The sequence below is a fragment of the Mustela putorius genome, unplaced genomic scaffold (genome assembly GCF_011764305.1).
Source record: "Mustela putorius furo isolate JIRA1106 unplaced genomic scaffold, ASM1176430v1.1 tig00003834_pilon_pilon_pilon, whole genome shotgun sequence".
NCBI lineage: Eukaryota > Metazoa > Chordata > Mammalia > Carnivora > Mustelidae > Mustela > Mustela putorius.
Genome location: NW_025421987.1, coordinates 44,902,071 through 44,927,335, shown reverse-complemented (window position 1 = coordinate 44,927,335; position 25,265 = coordinate 44,902,071). Strand labels below are relative to the sequence as shown.

Genomic DNA, 25,265 nt, shown 5'->3' with positions numbered 1-25,265 from the left:
AGCTGTTGTTATGTGTAATAAAGTACATATATAAAATAAAAATATAACTATGTGTAATTAAAATGTATAAAATAATATTCTTAAACCTCTATAATAAACCATTTATATATATTATATATTAACATAATATATATAATTTATGTTATATATGTAATGTGTGTGCATATATGTGTGTGTGTGTGTGTAATATATACACACACACAACACATAATTTGTTTGTTAACAGGTTTAATTGCCGTCCTTTCCTTCTGGACCTGTGTGAGTACTTGGAGCAGTGACTGCCATCTGGTGGCAAGCCAGAATCATCACTTCGTGTGATCTAATGGTTACAAAGATGCCCGCTCTTGACTCCTATGGTATGCACTGCCAGCGGGACACACGGAGAGCCTGGAGGGTGTGTGATGAAGGATCCTGGTGAAATAACCCTTCACTTCCACCTGAACCAGTTGTTCATCCCAGATTCTGAGCCAAGAGCCAGCTCCAAAATGGTGCCTCTAAAGAAAAGATTTGAATTGTTCTTGTGTTTTAGTCTAAGATGTGCTGGCTAACAACCAGCAGGTAACCAAGACTGTGAATAAGTACATACCAAAAGGGGCACGTGATGACATGGAGCCTGAAATAAACTGTTCTGAACTGTGTGACAGTATTCCTGGCCAGGAGCTGGATCGGAGTCCTCTTCATGATCTCTGCAGGACAATTGTGAGTTGACAGCCATGGATTGTCAGGGATGCTCAGATATGCACCTTGTTGTTGTTGCTGCTGTTGTTAGTGGTGGTGGTGCAGTGGTAGGGGTGAGGAGTAGGAGGAGGAAAAGGAGGAAATAGGGGGGAGGAGGAGGAGGAAGTGAGGAGGAAGAGGGTGAGGAAATGCTCATGCAGGACACATATTCTCCAGCTTTGGGAATGAGGGGGAAGTTCGTGTTTGAGCTATAAAAGAGCCTTCATTCCTAACAGTTTCTCTTTATTCTGTTCTCAGACCTCTTCCCACTATAGCAGTAAGACCATTTCTTCATTATCTCCTGTCCTCTTGGGTATTGTTTGGACCTTTCTCAGCTGTGGACTTCTTCTGATAGTCTTCTTTCTTGGCTTCACAATTCGCTGCAGGAATAACAGGTAAGTAGTCCCATAAGTAGTTTCTCACCCCCTCTAGCCTGAATCATGAAACCCACAGTATTAGTATCATTTTGACATCATGAGCTGTTAGGAGGTATCAGTAAAGCTTATCTCCTATTGTGGCATTAAGCTATGTGAGTAGTTCCCCTGAAATCATCCTGGCCTTGCAGTATAGTTTCCTTTTGAGGAAAAATAATCTAGCCCAGTATTGTGGTAACTACCACAAGGCTATCCAAAGAGGAGAATGAAGAATCTCTCCTCATAAAAGAGAGGTATGATCCTTCTGAGAAAATGAGGTATTGGGGGGTTTTGTTTGTTTGTTTTTTAAATAGTATTAAGAGTCGAATTTAGTGACTCATCAGTTGCCTACAACACCCAGTGCTCATCACAACTAGTGCCCTCCTTAATGCCCATCACCCCTTACCCCATCCCCCCATTCACCTCCCCTCTAGCAACCCTCAGTTTGTTTCCTAGAGTTAAGAGTCTCTTAGGTTTTCCCTCCCTTTTTCTCTGTTTTCATCATAGAAAATGAGGTGTTTGTCTTAAAAACATAGAGCATGTAGAGAAATAATCAAAAGCAATATTAAAGTCCATGGCCAATATAGTTTGGAACCAGACTAGGTGGGCTAAGGTTTCTGAAGAAAATGGTAAAGCCCTACTCTTCTGCCGACCTATTAGATAATTTCTGGTTGGTTAGAAAAGTCACTGACTCAGGTACCTGAAGGGCTCAGTCAGTTAAGCATCTGCCTTTGGCTCAGGTCGTGATCCCAGAGTCCTGGGATCAAGTCTCATCATGCTCCCTGCTCAGTGGGGAGTCTGCTTCTCCCTCTCCATCTGCCTTTCCCTCAGCTTGTTCTATCTCATACATGAATTCTCTCTTTCAAATAAACATATAAAATCTTTAAAGGAAAGGAGGGAAGGGAAAAAAAGAAGGGGGAAGGAAAGGAAGGGAGGGAGGAAGGCAGGGAGGGAGAGAGAAAGAGAGAGAGAGAGAGAAAGAGAAAGAAAAGAAAAGAAGAAAAGGAAATGAAAGCAAAGGAAAGGAAAGGAAAAGAAAAGAAAAGAAAAGAGCAAGCCAGTCAGTGGCTCATCGGGGTAGGTATCCGTGGCTTCCAGGGCTGGCAAAAGAAACTAAGTGAAGACTTTTTTCTGAAGGGGCTTGCAGAATTCTGCCTTCACTGCTATTGGATTCTTCCTCCAGGGCCCACCCCATCTCTCCCACACCAACACTCTTTACCATCATCCTGTTCCTGCTGTCCCAGCCTGTCACCTGAGAAGCCCTGCTCTAGCTCTCTCTTCTTTGCCCACAGCTAAATTCTAGATGGAGTCCACATCAGATTCCAACAACTACCTCAGAGAGGTGAAACTTGTCTGGTCCCACTCCAACCTTATACTTAGAGATGATCACCTGTGCTCCATTGCCTGAGTTTGGAACTCAGATGAGGGTCTATCCGTTGGATTTGTCTAGCAGGCATTTTGGGGCACCATTGGCCATTTGAGACATGGAGGACATGGAATTATTAAATAGCAGTGACTTGAATGGCTCTGTTAACCTCAGCATGGTTGTGACTCATGGCAATCAAACCTTAGTATATCTCTGATGCTGCCCAGCCACTTTTCTTTCTGTTCCTCAAATTCACTAAGTCTGCTCCCACCTCAAGTCCTTATACTTACTGTCCCCTTATGTTCCCACTGCCTAACAGTCTTCTCCAGATCTTCCCGTGACTGTTTCCTTCTCATCTTATAGGTCTTGGTTCAAAAGTCATCTCTTTGGAGAAGCCTTCTCTGATCATTCTATCCAGAGTGGCCTATCTACAGAATGACCACCCAACCCCAGTATTTCATTCCATATATTATCACCCTGTTTTATTTTCTTCATAGCAATTATAACTCTCTGATATCACCATATTTATTTATTTGCCTGTTTATTGTCTGTATCCCCCATTAATATATACAGTCTGTGAGCACAGGGACTTTGTCCGTCATGCTCACCACTGTCTTCAGCCTTTAGAACAAACTCTGGAACATAATAGGTGCTCAGTAAATACATTTTCAGTGACCCTGGGAGGAAGGATATTTATATCCCAATGGTGACTGCTGCCAAGAGAATGACTGGGAAAATCATGCATTTCAAAGTTAGAGAACTATGGAGTACAGTTTCTTCAGCTGCAAGAGGTTTTTGTAGTGCAATTTAATACCCACCTGGCAAATAAGAAAGTAGTACCATTGCTTCATATGTAATTTTCCCCCAGTACATCAAGGGTTTAAAACATTCACGGCCAAGCCTTCCTACAAATAAAGAAGAAAGACTTAAGCTAAGAATATTGCACTACCATGGCAGTGCAAGTAGTAGCTGGTTTAATGGCTTTAAAAACTGTTGTACCTCCTATGCTGTGAGGCTACCTAGGAGTAGATGGTGAAGTAGAGAAGGTATTTCCCATGTGTTTAAAAACGATTAATTGTTGAAGAAGCACAGATCCAGAGAAGATTTTTAATTTGGATTATAATGTTATCTACTGGAAGTGAATGTCCTCTAGTATGTACATCTTGCAGATTTAAGGCTGCAAAAATCAACTGTGACTTGCGTACAATGGTGGTAATTGACATTTGCTGAGTGCTAGTTTTTAATTGGATGATCATTATTTTTATTAGTATTTTGGTTACAAAGTTAAATATGTTTCAGCTGTTTTGGCCCCATACCATTTTTCCCATAACCCATTATTTTTATACACAATTATGTAGAATGCAACTTTTTAAAACATTTATATATCCTGTTAAAATAGGAACACTGGGACGCCTGGGTGGCTCAGTTGGTTAAGCAGCTGCTTTCGGCTCAGGTCATGATCCCAGCGTCCTGAGATCGAGTCCCACATCGGGCTCCTTGCTCAGCAGGGAGCCTGCTTCTCCCTCTGCCTCTGCCTGCCATTCTGTCTGCCTGTGCTTGCTTCCCCCCCACTCTGATAAATAAATAAAATCTTAAAAAAATAAAAAATAAAATAGGAACACTTGTAAAGAGTGTTGTAGTAGAAACACCTATATATCTTTCATTGCAGTAAAAATTTTGCTGCCTGTTTTGCTTGCAGTAGGAGCATGACTTGACATAAAGAATAAAATAATAAGAGGCACCATGAATAGAAACATATTTTACAATTAAGTAGCTTACAGGTTCAGGCAAAGAAAGATAAAATAACCCAGTTTCAAAGTGCTTTCTTAAATGATAAAATTTATTCAAAGGTGCAGCATCACAGATCATTTCATTTCAGTTCTTTGCTCTCTAAATTTGTGAGTATGTGTGTGTGTCTGTGTCTGTGTGTCTATGTAGCACCAGAGGAAGAAAAATATTCTAATAAAATTAAATATTATCTGATGTTCAAGTTTGGATGCAGATACATTTTTGATAAAGTTTTAAAAATGTAGTCTGTGAAAGAAAATCAGTAAAGATAAAGAAGACTTGAACAGCACTATCAACCAACTTGACCTAATTGACATTTATATAATCCTACACCCAACACCAGCAGAATACACATTCTCTTCAAGTGCACATGGAACATTTACCAAGATAGATCATATTCTGGGTCATAGAAAAAGTCTCATTAAATTTAAAAGGGTTCAATTCATACAGAGTATGTTCCCTGACTACAGTAGAATTAAATTAGAAATCCATAACAGAAAGAACTCTGGAAAGTTTTGAAATATTTGGAAACTAAATAGAACACTTTAAAATAACTCATGGTCAAAGAAGAAATCAAAGAGAAACCAAGAAGTATTTTAAACTGAATGAAAATGAAAATATAACATATCAAAATTTATTAAATACCATTAAATCAATACTTTTAGGGAAATGATAGCGTTAAGCTCCATATGAGAATAGGGGAAAGATCTACTTTATGAAACAAACAAACAAAAAGAAAGAACAAATTGAGTCCCAAAATAAGCAGAGGAAAAGAAATAATAAAGATGAAAGTGGAAATTGATGAAATAAAACAACAAAAACAAAATCAGAAACAAACCATGAAACCAAAGTTCTTTGCTAAGTTCGATAAAATTGACCAACCTCTACTTCAAATGATCAGGAGGGAAAAAAGTAGAATATGTAACTACCTAAATAAGGGAAGAGAGGTGACATCACCCAAGATTCTACAGATATTAGAAGGTTAATAAGGTAATGTTAAGAACAACTATAGCAGGGGTGCCTGGGTGACTCAGTGGGTTAAAGTCTCTGCCTTCTGCTCAGGTCATGATCCCAGGGTCCTGGGGTCAAGCCCCGCATGGGGCTCTCTGCTCAGCTGGGAGAATTCTCCACCCCCCCCTCTGCCTGTTTCTCTGCCTACTTATGATCTCTGTCAAATAAATAAATAAAATCTTAAAAAAAAAAAAAAAGCAACTGTAGCAGACAGTCTTTAAAATGTTCTGCATTAATCCCAACCTCTTGATAGTCACACTGTTGGGAAATCCCCTGTCTTTGAATATGGGCTAGAATTACTGACTTGCTTATTAATGTGGTATCAGTTTTAGGATAAGGTTACGAAAAGACTGGCTTCCTTCCTTAGATCTCTCTCACTCTTTCACTTGCTCACTGTGAGGGAGGCTACCTTTTTGTTGTGAGCTGCCCTGTGGGGAGGCCCACATGGCAAGCAACTGATTTCTAGTCTACATCCAGCAAGGACTGAGGCTTACTAACAGCCATGTCAGTGAATTTGAAAACACATCTTCTAATGCCTAATAGCAATGAGATTGGAAGCAGATTTTAACCCAGTTGAGCCTTGGAGGACTGCAGCAATGGCTGGCTCCTGGACAGCATCCTTGTGTGAGATCCTGAGCTAGAGGCTCCCAGTTAATCTGTGCCTTTATTGTTGAAGAAGTATTACCAGTTTTACAGAATATCTTCTGAAACACTGAAAATCATGGAGCATTCCCTAAATCATTCCATGAGGTCCGTATTACCCTGGTATCAAAACCTAATGAAGACATTAGAAGGGAAAAAAACCCTGTAACTTAATACCCTTCATGACATAGATCCAAAATTTTAAATAAGAATTTAACAAGTTGAGTTCAACCAAATACCAAAAGGATAATACATCATGACAAAATGAGATTTATCCCGGGAATGAATTGAATTAACATCCAAAGATTAATCATATAATTCACCCTATTTACAAACTTAAAATAATGATCATCTTTCTAGACAGAGAAAAAGCATTTTGACAAGATTCAACATCCATTCCTGATAAAGTCTCAACAAACTAGCAACTTCAACATAACAAGGTTCGTCTGTGGAAAAAAAAGAAAAAACTATAGCCAACCCCAGTTTTTAATGGTAAAAGACTGATTGCTTTCCTGTTAAGATCAGAAACAAGACAAGATCTCCATTCTCACCAGTTTTACTCAGTGTTGGAGATTTTAGCCAGTGCAATAAGAAAAGAAAAAGAAATGGAAGGAGCCTGGTTTAGGAAGGATGAATTAAAATGGCTTTACCTTCTGGTGACCTGATTGTGTATGTAGGAAATTCAATAGAATCTGTTAAAGAACTACTAGAACTAATAAATGAGTTTAGAAAGGTTGAAGTAAATGAGATTAAGGCAAAACTCAACTGTGTTTCTAAATACTAAAGACAGACAACTGAAAAAGCGAACTTAAATGCATTGCCATTTACAATAGCATCAAAAATATGAAATATTTCAGGATAACTATAACAATATGAAATATTTGTACACTAAAAGCTATATAATATTGCTAATCTAACAAATACTGTGAAATACTTATATGCTGAAAACCGTAAAACTGCTGAGAGAAATTAAATCCTAAATAAATGGAAAAATAGTGTGCTCATGGGGTGAAGGCTCAATATTATTACTTCTCTCTTAATTGATCTATAGACTAAGCCCAATTACCATTACAATCCTAGCTGACATTGTTAAAAAAAGATTTTATTTCTTTATTTCACAGAGAGAGAGCACAAGCTGGGGGAGCAGCAGAGGGAGAAGGAAAAAGAGGCTCTACTCTGAGCCTCCCCCCAATGTGGGCCACTATCCCAGGACCCTGAGTTCATGACCTGAGCCAAAGGCAGATGCTTAACCAACCAAGCCACTCAGGTGCCCCTTGAGAAATGCAAATTCAAACCACAATTAAATGCCGCTACATTCTTTTAACAATGGCTACAATTTTTACTTTTTTTATTATGTTATGTTTGTCACCATAGGGTACATCATTAGTTTTTGATGTAGTGTTCCGTGATCATTGTTTGCCTATAACACCCAGTTCTCCATGCATACATGCCCTCCTTACTACCCATCACTGGGTTAACCCATCCTCCTACCTCCCTCCCCTCTAAAATCCTCAGTTTGTTTTTTGGTGTCCATAGTCTCTCATGGTTCTTTGCCCCCTCTGATTTTCAACTCCCTTCATTTTTCCCTTCCTTCTCCTAATGTTCTCCATGCTATTCCTTACATTCCACAAATAAGTGAAACCATATGATAATTGACTTTCTGTGTTTGACTTACTTCACTTAGCATTATCTCCTCCAGTCCTGGCCATGTTGATGCAAAAGTTGGGTATTCATCCTTTCTGATGGCTGAATAATATTTGATTGTATATATGGACCACATCTTCTTTATCCATTCATCTGTTGAAGGGCATCTTGGCTTCTTCCATAGTTTGGCTCTTGTGGACATTGCTGCTATGAACACTGGCATGCATATGGCCCTTCTTTTCACTACATCTGTATCCTTGGGGTAAATACCCAGTAATGCAATTGCTGGGTCATAGGTTAGCTCTATTTTTAATTGTTTGAGGAACCTCCGCACTGTTTTCCAAAGTGGCTGTACCAACTTGCATTCCCACCAACAATGTAAGAGGGTTCTTCTTTCTACAGAACTTCTCCAACATTTGTTTTTTCTTGTCTTGTCAATTTTTACCATTCTAACGGAGCTTTTTATAGATCTTGGATGTCATCCCTTTATCTGTAGTGTCATTTGCAAATATCTTCTCGCATTCCATGGGTTGCCTCTTTGTTTTGTTGACTGTTTCATTTGCTGAGCAGAAGCTATTTATTTTGATGAAGTCCCAAAAGTTCACTTTTGCTTTTGTTTCCCTTGCCTTTGGAGATGTTTCTTGAAAGAAGTTGCTGTGGCCAATGTCAAAAAGGTTACTGCCTATGTTTGCCTCTAGGATTTTGATGGATTCCTGTCTCACATTGAGGTCTTTCAACCATTTTGAGTTTAACTTTGTATATGGTGTAAGAGAATGGTCAAGTTCCATTCTTCTGTATATAGCTGTCCAATTTTCCCAGCACCATGTATTGAAGAGACTATCTTTTTTCCTTTAGATATTTTTTCCTGCTTTGTTGAAGATTATTTGACCATAGAGTTGAGGGTCCATATCTGGGCTTTCTGTTCTGTTCCCTTGGTCTGTGTGTCTGTTTTTGTGCCAATACCATGCTGTCTTGGTGATCACAGTTTTCTAATATAACTTGAATCAGCCAACATGGTGCCCCCAGCTTTGTTTTTCTTTTTCAACATTTTCTTGGTGATTTGGGGTCTTTTCTGGTTCCATACAAGTTTTAGGATTGTTTGTTCCAGCACTTTGAAGAATGCTGTTGGTATTTAGATCGGGGTGGCATTGAAAGCATATATTGCTCTGGGCAGCACAGACGTTTATCTTCCAATATCTGCCTGCAGAATCACAGCTCCCCAGTTCATACCTTAAAACCAACATCCAGAGATATTCTGTTAGTAGACATCTGGATATATCTTCTTACATCTCAGGCTGATTTCGTGGGTGTTCAGAGTGGTCTGATTGATATCCAATTCAATTCAGGTGACCAGTTGAAATAGGGTTCCCTAATCTTCTGCCATCTTTGCCTCCTTGACCTACAATTTTTAAAAATTGACTAAGTCAAGTGTTGGTATACATTGCTAGTCAAACTGCAATGTGGCACAACCACTTTGGAAAACAGTCTGACAGTTTCTTCAGAAGTTCAACACACACTTACCCTATGATCCAACCATTCCGCACCTTTGGTTTTTTACTCAAGAAAATAATAAAACTGTTTGTCTATACAAAGACTCGTACACCAACGTTCACATCAGCTTTATTTCAAAGATTGGAAACAGAACAAATATCCATTAATAGGGGAATGAATAAACAAGTTGCAGTGTATCCATACAATAAAATACTACTCAGCGTTAGAAAGTATGAATTACTGATACTTGGGAAAACCTGGATGAATCTCACAGTAATTGTGCTGAGTAAAAGAAGCCAGGCAAAAAAGTTGCACACTATATAATTCCAATTCCACAGAATTATAGAAAATTTACCTAATCTGTTGCTAACTAATTTGTAGTGACAGAAATCAGATGAGTAGTTGTCTGCAGTGGGTGGAGGGTGGCACAGAGGCACAAGAAGGAGCGATTACAAAAGGACATGTAGAAACTTTTAAGGGTGATGGATATGTTCATTACCTTGATTGTGGTATTTCATAGATAGTTACATATATCAAAGCTTACCAAATCATGTACCTTAAATATGTGCAATTTATGGGATGGCAGTTATATTCAATAAAGCTATTTCAAAATGTAGTCTACAAACATTCTTATTTTTCTGAGAAGTTTCCCGTGAAGGAAAAATGTACACCATATCTGCTGTCCTTCTTAAAGGGTCCTGTTGGGGGACCTGAAACCCATCAGATAACTGTGTTAGATATTAATGACTATCATGGGAGAATTCATTATTTTTTTCTAGATTCCTCTTATAGTTTAATAATCACTTAACTTGGAGCAAAGTAGGTACTTAAGGCCCAGAGGCTCTCCTGGTGCCTCTTATGTAATGCATAAAATAAGGGCAGTGTCCAAAGTTCTGTATGAAGCTAAACTTATTTAATTAAAGAACTTTTATTCCAAGAACTTATCTCACTGTCACTTGTGATAATGAGTATAAATTTACATGTTATTTATCAGAATGAAAGTGGAATTTGTACAATCATCCCCAGTATCTTGTATTTTACTGCCTGGGAAATCAAGAAATTTGAATAATAAGAATTGTGTAGGGATGAGCTTTTGCCCTGCTTGCAGGTTAACAAGTTAACCTGTTACTATCTTATAGATGCTAACAAAAGACATGAGACTGGGGCTCAGAGACAAAGTCCTTCATTATTCATGGCAAAAGCAGTAGTGAGAGCTTCATGTTGCATTTGTGCTGGTTACCATACGCTCAAGTCCCATGAGGATGATACAGGACCCAAGAGGAGGCTTGAACATGGGGAGCTGTCATTAAAGGAGGGGAATCTGAACCTGAGAAATTTCCCATTTTTATAGTGAGTCATAACAAGCCTGGTCTTTTTCTGGGGAGAGATGTTACCTCAGTAAATATTTGCTGAGCTCAACACCTACTGGCTCAGGATTTTGTGTAGAACGTAATTTAAGTGTTCCCAGGAGCTTCAAATGCATCACTGAGGTGGAAAAACATGAGCAGATCCAAAAAATACATTCTGGTTTTTTAAAAATAGCTTTTCAAAAAATAATGCCTTGCTGCAGGGATGGCATTTTTTTTTTTCCATATTGATTGTTTCAGGTCTGCCCTCTTTGTGATTTAAATGACTGGAGCCAAAGGGATGGTGATGGGGAAGAAAGGAAAGCAGTTGGCATCTTGTTGGCTATGAGAAAGTTTGCACTAATATTGTACCCTACAAAGCTTTCTGGTATCTTCTCTATAATCCTTAGTTTGATGGTTATTGGCCAAGAAGGAAGAGCCAGGGCACCTGGGTGGCTCACTCATTAAGCATCTGACTTCAGTGCAAGTCATGGTCCCAGGATTGAGAACCACATCAGGCTCCCTACTCCATAGGATGCCTGCTTGTCCCTCTTCAACTCCCCCTGCTTGTATTCCCTCTCTCTCTCTGTCTCTCTCTCTCTGTGTCACATAAATAAATAAAATCTTTAAAAAAAAAAAAAAAAGGAGAAGGAGCCAGACAGACCTAGAATAAATACCATCCATAAAGCTGATTTGGGGATAGGTATGCAGAGCCTAGGACTGAATTGAGGCAGAGACAGGAGCAACTCTTGCAAGAACTTATCCAACAAGAAAACTAAGTTTCATAGTTGGAAAAAAATCATAACCGTTATCACTTCCAAAGGCTTGAGCATAGAACCAAAAGTGAGTGGTGTATCGTGAGGCCAAAGTCATTGACATTCAGAAATGGTGCTGGAAAAGAGGTGAGAAGCAGAAATAAGGTGACAAGATCTAGGATTATGAACAGACATGAGGTTTTCTTGGGTACTGGCTGGGAGATGGAATAGGGATGATTCAGCAAGAAGTTAATGAGGCAGGATCAGGTTTAATGGATAGGAGTGTTTTCTACACAGTCCTCTGATGCTGTTTGCCCATCCTGTATTCAGACCTAAATCACTATGACCTCTAGATGAAGTTGACACACACCCCCATTGCATACCCACCATTACAGTTAAGCACGTCATTGATCCATCACAACTGATTGGATTGGAAGGAGGAGAGCACTGTCTCCTCTGGCAGATAATGAGCTCCTTGAACTTAGGACTACATCTTACTCATTTCTGTATCTCCATTGTGCCTGGACTATACTCCAGGTTTCCTGACTGAACAAATTAAATGGACTAGAATACAGGCTATGACAATAAAGGTTAAGTTCTTACAAGATGGATATTTTCATCCTTTAACTTTAATATGGTAGCAATTCTACTTAAAATTATGTCACAGGTAAGCAATTGCTTTCCATTGTTCTTTTCTTTCCCTCATGGTGCTTGTCCCTGCAGGAGCCCAGGGAATGACATCCAGAGCCTCAGTTTCCCATTTCTCCTGGTTGTGGCCTTTTATTCTAAACGATCCTTTCAGTCTTATCATACCATTAAAATCTGTTTGCTTTGGGGGCGCCTGGGAGGCTCAGTGGGTTAAGCCTCTGTCTTCAGCTCAGGTCATGATCCCAGGGTCCTGGGATGGAGCCCCATATTGAGCCCCGCATGGGGCTCTCTGCTCAGCAGGGAGCCTGCTTCCTTCTCTCTCTCTGCCTGCCTCTCTGCCTACTTGTGATCTCTGTCAAATAAATAAATAAAATCTTTTAAAAAAAATCTGTTCACTTTTGATGCCCTGTTGGCCACTGAATGCTGTATTTTTAAAAGGCCTTCTCATAATTAGGTTCTTACAAATGTGCCTATTATTTTAATAAATATTTACTGAATTAGTCAACAATCTATCAGGTACTATTCTTGGTGTTAGGATTACATCAAAGAACAAAGTAGCCAAAAATTCCCTTCCCTTGTGGACTTTGCTTTCCTATAGAGGTGAGCAGACAATAAACAAATAAAACAACTGTCAAATATATGAAATGTTAATATATGGAATATTAATGATAAGTGCAGGAAAGAAAAGTAAAACAGGGAAAGTGAATGGGGAACATAGGGTGGTGGTGCTATTTTAGAGTTCAGTCAGGAAAGAACGCACTGAGAAGATAACATTTGAGTATGGACTTGAAAGGCATAAGAAACAAGTCATGAGGTGAAAACAGTTCCAGGCAGAGGGAACAGAAATTACAAAGGCCATGAAGAAGGAAAGATGACCAATGTGGCTGGAACTTGGTAAATGAGGCAGAAAGAGGAAAAGATAAGGTCAGAGAGGTAATGGAGGAGCAGGGCAGAACATGTAAGGCCTTGTAGGTCACTGTAATGACTTTAGCATTACTCCAAATATTATGGGGAGCCATTATAGGGTTTGGAACTGAGGAATAACATGACCTGACTTACATTTAACGGGAAAACTGGCTGCTTTTTGAGAATTTGAAAGAGGCACCTATAGCACTCCCTTAAAGTCATGTTCCTTGAGTGGCTTCATTCATGAATACAAATGGCTAAAAGTGGAATTTTAAGACAGCTTAACCAGCCCTCAAAATGGCATAAGCCAATTTGCCTGCCACAAATCCCTGTATCTCCAACTGGTTCCGTTCTCTGATTGAACCCTACTAATATGCTAGGAAAAGATATGCAGTATCTCTACATAGAAAGTCATAAAACATTTTTGAGAGAAGTTTAAAAAGTTCTAATTAAATGAAGAATATATTATGTTTATAGATTAGAAGACTCAATATTATAAAGATATATGTAATTTCTCCCCAGATTGATACATAGATTCAGTGTAATTGCAATAAAAATCCAACTTTTTTTCTTTTCTGGTGAAACTCAACAAGCTGATTCCCAAATTTATATGGAGCTTCAAAGGGCCAAAAGTAGCCTGGAAAAAAGATGGACAAGGTGGGAGGATTTCTACTTCAGTATATTCAGATTTATTAAAAAGCTAGTGATTCATACATGCTAAGTATGCCTTTGGGGCAAGGATAGACAAATAAACCAATGAAGCAGAAACAGAGCCAAGCAAGTATGGACACATTTTAATTAATGGTCCTGGGTCAGTTGGCTATCCACATGGGGGGAAATTGCAACTTCAGTCTTATGTCAACAAAATCATCTACTGATGGACTATAGATCAAAATAAAAAAGTCAAACAATAAAGCTTCAGGAAGATAAATAGGAGAATATCTTCATAATCTTGGGACAGAAAAACATCTTAAATAGAACACAAAAAGCACTATTCATGAAAGGAAATATTGTTAAATTGCTCTACGTAATGTTAAGAAGACCTTATGTTCACTAAAAAACCCTAAGAGAGGGAGAAAAGCAAGTCATAAATGGGAGAATATATTTTCAATGCATGTATCATCAAAAGATTTTTATCCAAAATAAAGGACTGTGAACAGATAAGAAAGGCATAGAGAACACAATCATTTTCAAATGAGCAAAGATATGAACAAATGCTTTATAAAAGAATATATCCAGGTAGCCAATAAACAAATGAAAAAGTGTTCAAATTCATTAGTCATCAGGGAAATGCAAAGAAAAGCCACAGTGAGATAACACTATGTACTCACTGGAATGTCTACAATAAAAAAGACTGACAATACCAAGTATTGGGAAGAATGGGGAGCATCTGAAATTCTCATGCATTGTTATGAGAGTTTACAGTGTTACAATCATTTCAAAAAACCATTCAGCAGAATCTACTAAACCTGAACATATTCATGCCCTATGTTACAGCAATTCTAGCAAAAACTGCATGCATATATTCACAGAAATACCTATACTAGATAGCTCTGAATAAAACTATTTCTAATAGGGCCAAACTAGAAACTACTCAACTTGCCATCAATAGTTTAATGTCTAAACACATCATGGTCTATTTAATGATTGCCTACTATACAGTCATAATGTTAACAGTCTACAACTACATGCAACAACATGGATGACTCATAAAAACAATGTTAAGCTAAAGAAACCAAGCATAGGGTTGCCTGGGTGGCTGAGGGGGTTAAAGCCTCTACCTTCGGCTCAGGTCATGATCTTGGGGTCTTGGGATCAAGCCCCACATCAGGCTCTCTGCTCGGCAGGGAGCCTGCTTCCCCCCTCTTTCTCTGCCTGCCTCTCTGCCTACTTGTGATTTCTTCTGTCAAATAAATAAATAAAATCTTAAAAAAAAAAAGGCATAAAGGTGAGACCCTATATGGAATTACTTATATGAAACACAAAACTAAGCAAATTTAATCAATGATGTTTGAAGTCCAGATTGTAGTTACCCTTTAAGTTGAGGGGGAAATTGGGGGAGCACAGTGACAGAAGGGAGCAAGAGGAAGGCTTCTGGAACACTGGCAATGTTTGTTTCTTGGCCTATATGTTGGTTACACAAGTGTGTATCTTCATTTATCTTTTTGAATATATTGAATATAAAAATATTGAAGTATTTATCTTCAATAAAACTTTTAAAAATTATTCTTGAGTTTCCTAAAAAAAAAAAAACATGAATATCTAAAAGGGAGATGTGTGTCATTTTATCAGAAGAGACAGCACTATTTTTTAATAGTATCTGAAAAAAATTCTCAATTTTATATCCTGAACATTGATGGTTAGAATGGATAGGTTTACTGTAAATGTGAAGGTGAATTCCATAACACTTTCTTATGGTACCATTGTTAATAGTAAAAAAATAAAAATTTCTATTCATCAGTAAATGATGTCAAACACAAGCAACAAAAGAAAAATACATTCAGTGTCATCAAAATTAAAAATTTTGTGCTTCAAAACCCTAGTCAAGGGAGCACCTGGGTGGCTCAGTGGGTTAAAGCCTCTGCCTTCGGCTCAGGTCATGATCCCAAGGTCTTGGGATCTAGCCCCACATTGGGCTCTCTGCTCAGCAGGGAGCCTGCTTCCTCCTCTCTCTCTGCCCACTTGTGACCTCTGTCTGTCAAATAAATAAATAAATAAGTCTTTAAAACAAACAAACAAACAGTCAAGAAAACTAAAGGAACTCAAAGAATGGGAGAAACTATTTTCAAATCATCTATTTGATAATGATCTTATATCTAGAATACATAAATAATGCTTACAACTCACAATAATTTTTTTTAAATAAATAACCCAATTTTAAAATGAGAAAAGAATCTGGATAATCGTTTCTCCAAAGAAGATCTGTAAAGGGCCAATAGGCTCATGAAAAGAGGTATGACAACATTAGCCATGAGAAAAATGCAAACCAAACTACACTGAGATACTATTTCATGCCCCCTTAACGCATCTAGAATTTAAAAAGACGGAGGAAAACAAGTGTTTGCAAGGATGTGTAGAAAATGAAACCTCACATACTGCTGATGGGAATTAAAATGGTGCAGCTGCTATGGAAAATAATTTGGCAGTTCCTCTAAATGTTAAATGCAGAGTTACCATATTATCCAGTAATTGGATGTTTAAGTAGATACTCAAGAAAATGAAAATATATGTCCACACAAAAACTTGCATATGGATGTTCACAGCAGCATTCATAATATCCCCAAAGCAGAAATAATCCAAATATCCATGGATAAATGAAATTGTATATCCATACAATAGGACATTATTCAACAATTTAAAAAAGGGAAATCCTGATTAATGCTACAACATGGATGAATCTTCAAAGCATTATGTTAAGTGAAAGAAGGCAATCACAAAAGACTATAAATTGTATGGTTCCAATTATGTGAAATGTCCAAAACAGATAAATCTACAGAGACATAAGGTAGATGAGCAGTTGCTTATGGCAGGGAAAAAGCAGATTAAAACTATGAAACATACACCAAATGGCTTAAAACTTAAAGGTAATGTTAAAATAAAGGTGTGAGGTTATAAAATTCTCATCTGCTCATGGTGAGAGTGCAAATTGCTATAAACATTTTGGAAAGTAATTTGATATGTCTTATAAAATTAACAACACATACATCTTGTGAGCCAGTAAATCCACTTCTAAATTATATACAGAAGTGTATGCACATTTGTACAAAGAGTTGTATATAAAGGATTTTCACAGCAACATTATTTGTAATCACCCCAAATGTCCTTTAGTAGTAAAAGGAGTAAGTTGTACTATAGTCTTGCAGTGGAATACTATACAGCAGTGAAAATGGCAAGTTCCAAAAGAATCTCACAAACATAAAATTTAAAAGCTAGCCACAAAAGAGCATGTACTATATGAGTCACCTTATATAAAGCTCAAAATCAGACATTACTAAAGTATAGTGTTGAAAGTCAAGATGGTGGTTTGCTTTTAGTGGGGAAAGGATTAATAATTTTAAGTAGAGATTTTAAAATGTTATAATGTTTTCTTTCTTAACTCTGGAGATAGTTACATAGATATATCCTTTGTGATAATTAACTGAACTAAGTATAACTTTTGCACTTAAAAAGTACCTTTCCTAGTCCAAGATTATTTAAAAAAACAAAACAAAACAAAAAACACCTCAAACTGTCAAGGATCTGTAATCGCAGGAGTCATGGATAGGAAGTGGCAATGTCTTCAGGGGCCTTTTAACATGAGGACGGAGTTAACTTCCAAATACCATATTTACATAATACCAAATGTACCATATGTGTTCAGCGGCTTCACCATAATAGCCTTTTTTACTTAGACCGAATTATCTCATCAAGATTTGTTCTTAAGTTTTGTTTTCTTTTATTTTCATAAATGTAGCTGAGCATTGAAATTTCACATAATTCGGTTGCTGACAAGATTAGATAGTAATATGACATTAATCACCATTTGACCCTATTCTATGCCTTATTCAATCTCCATCCCACCAAAAGCTTGTGTTTTGGGGTGGGGGTTATCAGATGGTAGCATTTTTCAGGCATTTCGAATTTTGCCACTTCATTGGTGAAAGAGGCTATTCTTTCGTGTTTGTGCATTAGGAGGAGGTGGAGCTTAGGAAGCGAATCTATGCACGCTGACCTTTGTTTCTATCTGACGGAGCAGATGTAGGAATTAATCACTGTCATTCCTGGATGCTGTGGCTGCAGCTGTCCCCCACTGCTTTTCTGCCTCTGATAGATTTATTAGTGTATTTTGTTTGCTAGAAAACATGCCTCAGCACAGAAGAACTGTCAAATTAGAGAAGCTTATCTATGAATATAATTTTCTAGGAACATGTTTTATCTTCACCTATATACTCTGAACTCTTTAAAAGAAGAAGAAAAAGAGAAAAGAAAAACAAGCTGGTAATACTGTTTATGGAACACCCAACAATTATTTCCCATTCTGAGAAATTTCACCGTAGACCTCTGTCCTGCAATTTCAAAGAACTGTCTTCTAACCTTTATACTCTTCTTTTTGCAACCACCACCCTCGCCTCTTAACTCCCAACACTTAGTTTAGTACCACTCCGAGAATCTGGGCATACTTTGACTCTAGGCACACGAAAATAAGTGGTTTTCTTTTTTTCATTTTTTTAAAAGACTTCATTTGTTTATGACAGAGATAGTGAGAGAGGAAACACAAGCAGAGGGAGCTGGAGAGGGAAAAGCAGGCTCCCCACTGAGCAGGGAACCCGATATGGGGCTCGATATGAGGCTCGATCCCAGGACACTGGGATCATGACTTGAGCCAAAGGCAGACACTTAATGAGTGAGCCACCCAGGCTCCTCAAAAATAAGTGTTTAAAATTAATACTAAACTCATTTTATTGCAGACCCCACTGCAATCTTCAGAACGTAATTAATACTCTCTACACCGCAAGCATCCCTGCTACATAGGAATCTCTGCAGCCTCACCAAATCTAACCCCTGACATGATTGACACCAGCCGGGATGGAAATCAAAGTAGCCCCACCTTTTGGGTATTGGGAATTACCTCTAAAATCCAGTATTAATGTCCAGGGCCTGGTCTATCTGTTTTCATTTCACCCCCTTCTCTCTGTCAAGTCAGCAGGCTCCGGGGCGGAGGTTTTCAGGGAGCAGCCAGTGCCTGTTAGGAGTCTGTTCCTTTCTGGTGACCCACTGCCTGCCAGAGTCCAAGACCTCAGCCTTAGATATGTACCTTAGCCTGTGCCTCTTTGATACCAACCCCTCCCTCCCTGGGACTTCTGCTTACTTTCTGCACTCTCTGATCCTGCTAGGTTCTCTCCCAAAATTTACTCCTTTGTTGACTTTTCCTCCGAATGATCAGGTTTTAGACATCCTTGCATGTTCAATCCCTAAATTACTAGTACTTTCTTTTATGCTCTTAGCATCTGGTTTATGTATCTTAATCTTGATCTTAATCTTGATCTTGGTTTATGTATCTTAATCTTGATCTTATGTATCTTAATCTATGAGTCTGCATAGATCCCTGAATTCAAACTCCTCTGGCATAACCTTTCAGCCACCATTTGAGCCATCAATTCTGACGAGCTTTCTTTTCTGGTAGTGATACCAATGCCTTATTAATAGAAGACAGGTTAATCCTCTAGATGTCAATCTTAGTGATTGGGCCCACCTCTCAGAAAAAGAGAAACAAGTAAACCACATGTATCTGTCAACAGTTGAATGGATAAACAAAACGTGCCATATACATAAAATGGAATATTATTCAGCCTTAAAAAGAAAGGAAATTCCAACACATGCTACAGCATGGATGAACCTTAAGGACTTCATACTAGGTGAAATAAGCCAATCACAAATGACAAATACCATATGAATCCACTTATATAAAGTATCTGGCATATCAAACTCAAAGAAATAGAAAATAGAATGGTGGTTGCCAGGGGCTGGGGTGGTTGCCAGAGAGAAATGGGGAATTAGTGTTTAATGGGTACAGAGTTTCAGTTAATGTTCAGTTAATTGTGGTTTAATGGGTATAGAGTTTCTGTTTTACAAAATGAAAAAATTCTGGAGATTGGTTGCACAATAACATGGATATATTTAATACTAATGAAATGTATACTTAAAAATGGTTAAGATGGTCATTTTTATGATATTTTATTATATGTAATTTTACTGCATTTTACTACAGTTAACATTTTGCTTAATTTTAAAGAAAAAGAAACAAAAACTCCTATTAGAAACAACTCATTTGGGGGCGCCTGGGTGGCTCAGTGGGTTAAGCCGCTGCCTTTGGCTCGGGTCATGATCTCAGGGTCCTGGGATCGAGTCCCGCATCAGGCTCTCTGCTCAGCAGGGAGCCTGCTTCCTCCTCTCTCTCTCTGCCTGCCTCTCTGCCTACTTGTGATCTCTCTCTGTCAAATAAATAAATAAAATCTTTAAAAAAAAAAAAAAGAAAGAAACAACTCATTTGGGTCAAATAATCTATTATAGAGCCATTTCCTTAAAGCCATTTTTTATTGCTTGTACCATCTCTTACGAGATAATGATCATTCTTAAATTATTGCCTTCTTAAAACTTGTTACTTTATTTTTCATGTCCCGGATTTGTTTATCTAAATCTTTGATATCCTCTCTTTCAAGTATTCCAAGATTTCATTCTATCATACTCAACATCTCTTACTGATTTCGTAGGTTTTGTTCACATCTCCATTGGCCTTCCCCTTTTCAGGCTGCAGAATGGTCTGTCCTCATTCAGTAAAGACCCTGCCATTCCAGATTTCCTTCTCTAGAATTTATTTATATTCCTCATATAACCAAATCCAGATGTTTCATTCTGGTACAGTATGAGACTTTACCCTGGACTTTAAATTCTCAGAATAAAGGGGAGGAGGTGGTCTAGTTCTGTGTGAGACTTAACGACAAACAATAGTACAATAGAAATGTGATTGGCAAAGGGAGTCTTATTCAAATCCCTATGGGTAAGACTCTCTTAGACATAGAGGATAATTATAGGAATATACACTTTCTCTTTTTCTTTTGAGATACAATTCACATACCATGAAGTTCACATTTTTAAAGTATATAATTCAGTAGTTTTTAGTATATTCACAAGGATGGGCAATCATCAGAACCAGCTAATTCTAGACCACTCATTATTCCAAAAAAGAAATCTCGGACCCATTAGCAGTCTCTCTCCATTCCTTCCTCCCTGCAAGCCTCTGGCAACTACTGGTCTACTTTCTGCCTGTAGATTTGCCTAATCTAGACAATACATATAATTGGAATTATACAACATGTGGTTCTTGGTGTCTGGATTCTTTCAGGTAACATTATCTTAGCATAATGATTACAAGGTTCATCCTTAGGGGAAGTACTTCATTTTTATGGCTGAATAATGTTCTGTTAAGTGGGTATTCCATAGTTTGGTTTTTTATTCATCAGTTGATAGATATTTGGTTGTTTTCACTTTTTTGACCATTATGGATAATACATTGCTATGAACATTCATGAACAAATTTTTGTGTATACATGTGTTGTTCTTTTTTTTATTTATTTTTTAGTTTCAGCATAACAGTATTCATTATTTTTGCACTACACCCAGTGCTCCCTGCAATCCATGTATTGTTCTTTATCTTGGGTATACATACCTAGAGGTGGAACTGTTGGGTTATAATATATTTATATATGTGCTGAACTGTTTTCCAAGGTGACTGTATCTTTTTACAATCTCACCAACAATGTATGAGAGTTTAAATTTCTGCACATAGTTGTCAACACTTACTATTATCTGTCCTTTTTTTTGTCACCATCCTAATGGATATAAGTGGTTTTGTGGTTTTGATTTTACTCAAATAATTGTGGTTTGGGTTTGCATTTCCCTGATAGCTAATAATATTGAGCATCTTTTCATGTACTTATTGGCCATTTGTATATCTTCTTTGGAAAAATTGTTATTCAGATACTTTGATGATTTTTAAACTTAGATTATTTATCTTTGGAATATATTTAAACCAGTGATTTATCAAAGCTGGTTCACAATAGAATCTGATCAGGAGGTTTTAAAAATTCTAGTACCTATGCTTCACCCTAGGCCAGTTATATCAAATATCAATGGGTAGAACACCAGCAGCATTTTTTTTTTTTTAATTCTCCAGGTGACTCTGTTTGGGAATCAGTGTTACATACTGGATGACCAAGCTGATGATACTGATACAGATATGTTAATATCTGGGTGCCTGGGTGGCCAGGTTGTTAAGTGTCTGCCTTCAGTTCAGATCATGATCTCAGGGTCCTGGGATCAGGTCCTGGGATTGAGCCCTGTGTCAGGCTCCTGACTGAGCAGGGAGTCTACTTCTCCCTCTCTATTTGCCTCTCTCCTGCTCATTCTCTCTCTCTCTCTCTCTCTCTCTTTCTCTCTCTCTCTCTCTCTGTATCTCTCTGTCTCAAATGAATAAATAAAAAATCTTAAAAAAAAAGAAGTGTTAAAGGCTTAGAAATTATGCCAGATATTATAAATTGAAATAAATGTGAGTTGTAAAAAGCCTAATCAGGTCAACAGGTAGAGGTGAGCCTTTTAATAAGATTTTTAAAATAGGATTTTTTCTATAACAGGAAGTTTAAAACCTATGACAGAGAAAATATCCTGGCTGTGTTTCTTGCTACTGACTAGGACTTGATCTTAGGAGGTAACCATGGGTGAGCCAATAAATGTGACTAATCATGACACAATTAAATCCATAAGCCCAGAAAATTTATCTCAACTATTCAGGGTTCAAAAGGAAACTATGGCAAAATGTGGGTATTAACTAGGAGAAAATTGAAATTTAGGCTTTTGAAAGTCAGAAGGAGATTGGAGCCTATTTTAAGAGACTTTATTAGAAGTATAGGGAAAAAGTAACTGAGAATAAAAAAGAAAAAAAAATCCAAGCACTTAAAAATGTGACAGTCACAGTGGAGGGAAAATGACATCTCTCAAAGAATGTATAAAGCTCCCCAGAGGAAAGCAGGGAGCCCACAGAGTTTGTCAGGTTAGGTATGAAATAGGAAAAAAGACTTTGAGAAGCACCTTTGAAGCCAGTCCAAAATACATAAAGGGATTATTTAAATGGATTAAAAGGGAGACGCTAGAATAACAGTGGAATCTTCTGCTGCTAATAGTAGGGCACAGGGAGTGGTCAGAGACCAAAAGACAATAAGACTAAACTAATTATGTGCCTCTGAATTTATTGAGAAAGATACCAAAGTGATGACCACACTGAAATTGCCCCTTACGAATAGATCAGAAGAAGCTGATCGACTAGTTCTCTGTGTTTTGCGTATTTCAAGTCAGGTAGACAAACGAATACTGACAAGTTGCTGGAAATTGTTGGTGTTCCCCTTGAGATTTTTGAAGTCCTCTAGAAGAAATTATTCCCTTGGTCATGCCTCTTCCTTCTCTTACCACCAAGCCTCTTAAAAGAGAGATCCGGCCACCTCCACTTCCTCATCTCCATTCATTCCTCAACCCATGCACTGATTTCACTGAAATGACCCCTTGCTCAGGTCATTAAATTAACTGATCTCTTTCTAGACTTCATTTAGCCTCAGGCCATATAACACTTAACCTCCTTTTTTCCTCCTTTCTGAAACCTTCTTTTTCCTTAACTTTACATACATGAATGTCCTGACTTACCTCTCTGCTTCTTGACAGCTGCTTTGACTGGCCCCTGCACTCCTGCCTCCCTGTTTAATGTTGATACCACCCTGAGCTCCAGCCTACATTCATTTTTTATGCTATACCCCTCCCCTCATCTTAATCCCTCTTGCAACATATCCCCAAGCCCTGCCTCTTTCAAGTCCCATTTTTCTAACTTTACAGTTGATACTTTAAGATGGACGTTCCTTAGTTAATTCAGATTCAGTGACCAAAAACCAGACTCAAATCTTTCCACAAATCTTGCTCTACCTCTGTGTAGATCCAATCTCAGTTAATAGCACTACCATCCATCCACTCTTCATTCTGGATTCCTTTGTCTCCCTACGCATCCAGCTAGTCACCAAGTCTTAGATATTATCTTCTCAAATGTCAGCCTGTCTTCTGCTGCCCATTTCCATTGCCCAAGGTAACCCTGATCTCCTTTCCATCTGGGTTATTGCGGTAGCCCCCTGGCTGGTCTAGCCCATTTCCAAGTTAGCTACTGCTCTTTTGCCAGCGTTTTTTCCACAAACACAGATTTGGTTTTCAAACATAGACTTCTACTGCTTATACAACTCCTTAGATAAGCATTTATGATCTTTTGTAATCTGGCCCTAATGTACAATTTCTGCTTATTTCCTTTAAAGGAGGTTGTGTTTTCATGATACGAGGTAGTAGCTGTTTCTCAAACATCCACTGCTTTAATCACCATACCTTCGTTTATGCCCTTCCTTGTTTCATGACTCATTTTTCACCTCACAAACTCCTCTTTATCCTTTAAGACAAATTCTTATCCATCAAAATGGGGGCCCTGGGCCATCCTTATCAAAATCATCTGGATACTTGTTAAAAATACAAATTCTTGGGCACCTGGGTGGTTCAGTCTGTTAAGCATCTGCCTTCAAATCAGGTCATTGATCCAAGGGTCCTGGGATGATTCCCACATTGGGCTCCTTGCTCAGCAGGGAGTCTGCTTCTCCCTCTGAAACTCCCTGCCTGTGCTCACTCGTGCACCTCTCTCTGTCCCTCCTGTCTCTCTCTCACACTTTTTCTCTGAAATAAACAAATAAAATCTTTTAAAAAAAAATACAAATTCTTGGGGTCCTTACCCTCAACCCTACTGAATCTGAAATTCTAGAAGATGATGACCAGATTTGTATTTTAACAAGCTCTTCAGGTGGTTCTTATCAATTCTAAAATCTAAAAACCACTGTTCTAAGGGCATTCCTTTATCAATGCCTACAGTACTTTATATATACCTATATTTCTTACTACATTATTTCATAATCATAGTTACCTATACACTTACTCATCTCCTCTGCTACAAACTGAGTCTGCAAAGTCAAATACAATATTTTGTGTATTTCCCATCTTCTGCCACAAGGTCTGGCACATAGGAGATGCTTGATAAGAATTCAGAGCCTGAGGTACCTGGGTGGCTCAGTGGGTTAGAGCCTCTGCCTTCAGCTCAGGTCATGGTCCCAGGGTCCTGGGATTGAGCCCTGCATCAGGCTCCCTGGTCAGTCGGGAGCCTGCTTCCTTCCCTCTATCTCTGCCTGCCTCTCTGCCTACGTGTCATCTCTGTCAAATAAATAAATAAAATCTTAAAAAAAAAAAAAAAAGAATTCAGAGCCTAAAACACACCCATTCCCTCCAGGATTTGGTCCAGTAAGAGTGCATACAAACACACAGAATTAGATAATCAAATGATATTTTTACTCTTAAAGGCATACATGTGTCACACAAGCCAAAAGCACATATACCGACAGTACCAAGTGTCGGCAAGGATGCAGAGAAACTGGATGTCTCATGCATTGCTGGTGGTTATGTAAAATGGTACTATTATCTCAGCCATCAAAAAAGAATGAGTTCTTGCAATTTGCAATGACATGGATGGAACTAGAGGGTATTATGCTAAGCAAAATAAGTCAGTCAGAGAAAGACAAATACCATGATTTTACTTATATGTGGAATTTAAGAAACAAAACAAATGAGCACAAGGGAAGGGAAGGAAAAATAAAATAAGAGAAAAACAGAGAGGGAGGCAAACCATAAGAGTCTCTGGAACTGTAGGGAACTGAGGGTTGGTGGAGGGAGGTGGGTAGGGAATGGGGTAACTGGGTGTTAGCTATTAAGGAGGGCACTTGTGATGAGCACTGGGTGTTATATCCAACTGATGAATCACTAAATTCTACCCCTGAAACTAATGTTAACATAGTTAAGTATGTTAAGTAACTACAATTTATTTATTTATAAATTTTATTTATTTATTTGAGAGAGAGACAGTGAGAGAGAACATGAGAGG

The 25,265-nt window shown here is 38.1% G+C and overlaps 1 protein-coding gene and 1 long non-coding RNA gene across 3 annotated transcripts in view; one reads left to right on the top strand and one right to left on the bottom strand.

Annotated features, from left to right (window-relative positions):
- The first annotated feature begins 564 nt into the window (after positions 1 to 564).
- Positions 565 to 25,265, top strand: part of GPR156 (G protein-coupled receptor 156) — a 60,036-nt gene continuing 35,335 nt past the window's right edge. For both annotated transcript variants that reach the window (XM_045088432.1, XM_004772798.3), the window contains exons 1-2: positions 565 to 699; positions 976 to 1,112. In XM_045088432.1, coding sequence (XP_044944367.1) covers positions 607 to 699; positions 976 to 1,112 — 230 coding nt within the window. In that variant the 5' untranslated portion in view covers positions 565 to 606. The remainder of the gene's footprint in view (positions 700 to 975; positions 1,113 to 25,265) is intronic.
- The window catches only part of LOC106003780, a 35,172-nt gene continuing 10,888 nt past the window's right edge, over positions 982 to 25,265 (bottom strand). The window contains exons 2-3 of the long non-coding RNA XR_001176470.2: positions 3,315 to 3,401; positions 982 to 1,097 (exon numbers count right to left, since the gene is read on the bottom strand). This is a non-coding gene — a long non-coding RNA (uncharacterized LOC106003780). The remainder of the gene's footprint in view (positions 1,098 to 3,314; positions 3,402 to 25,265) is intronic.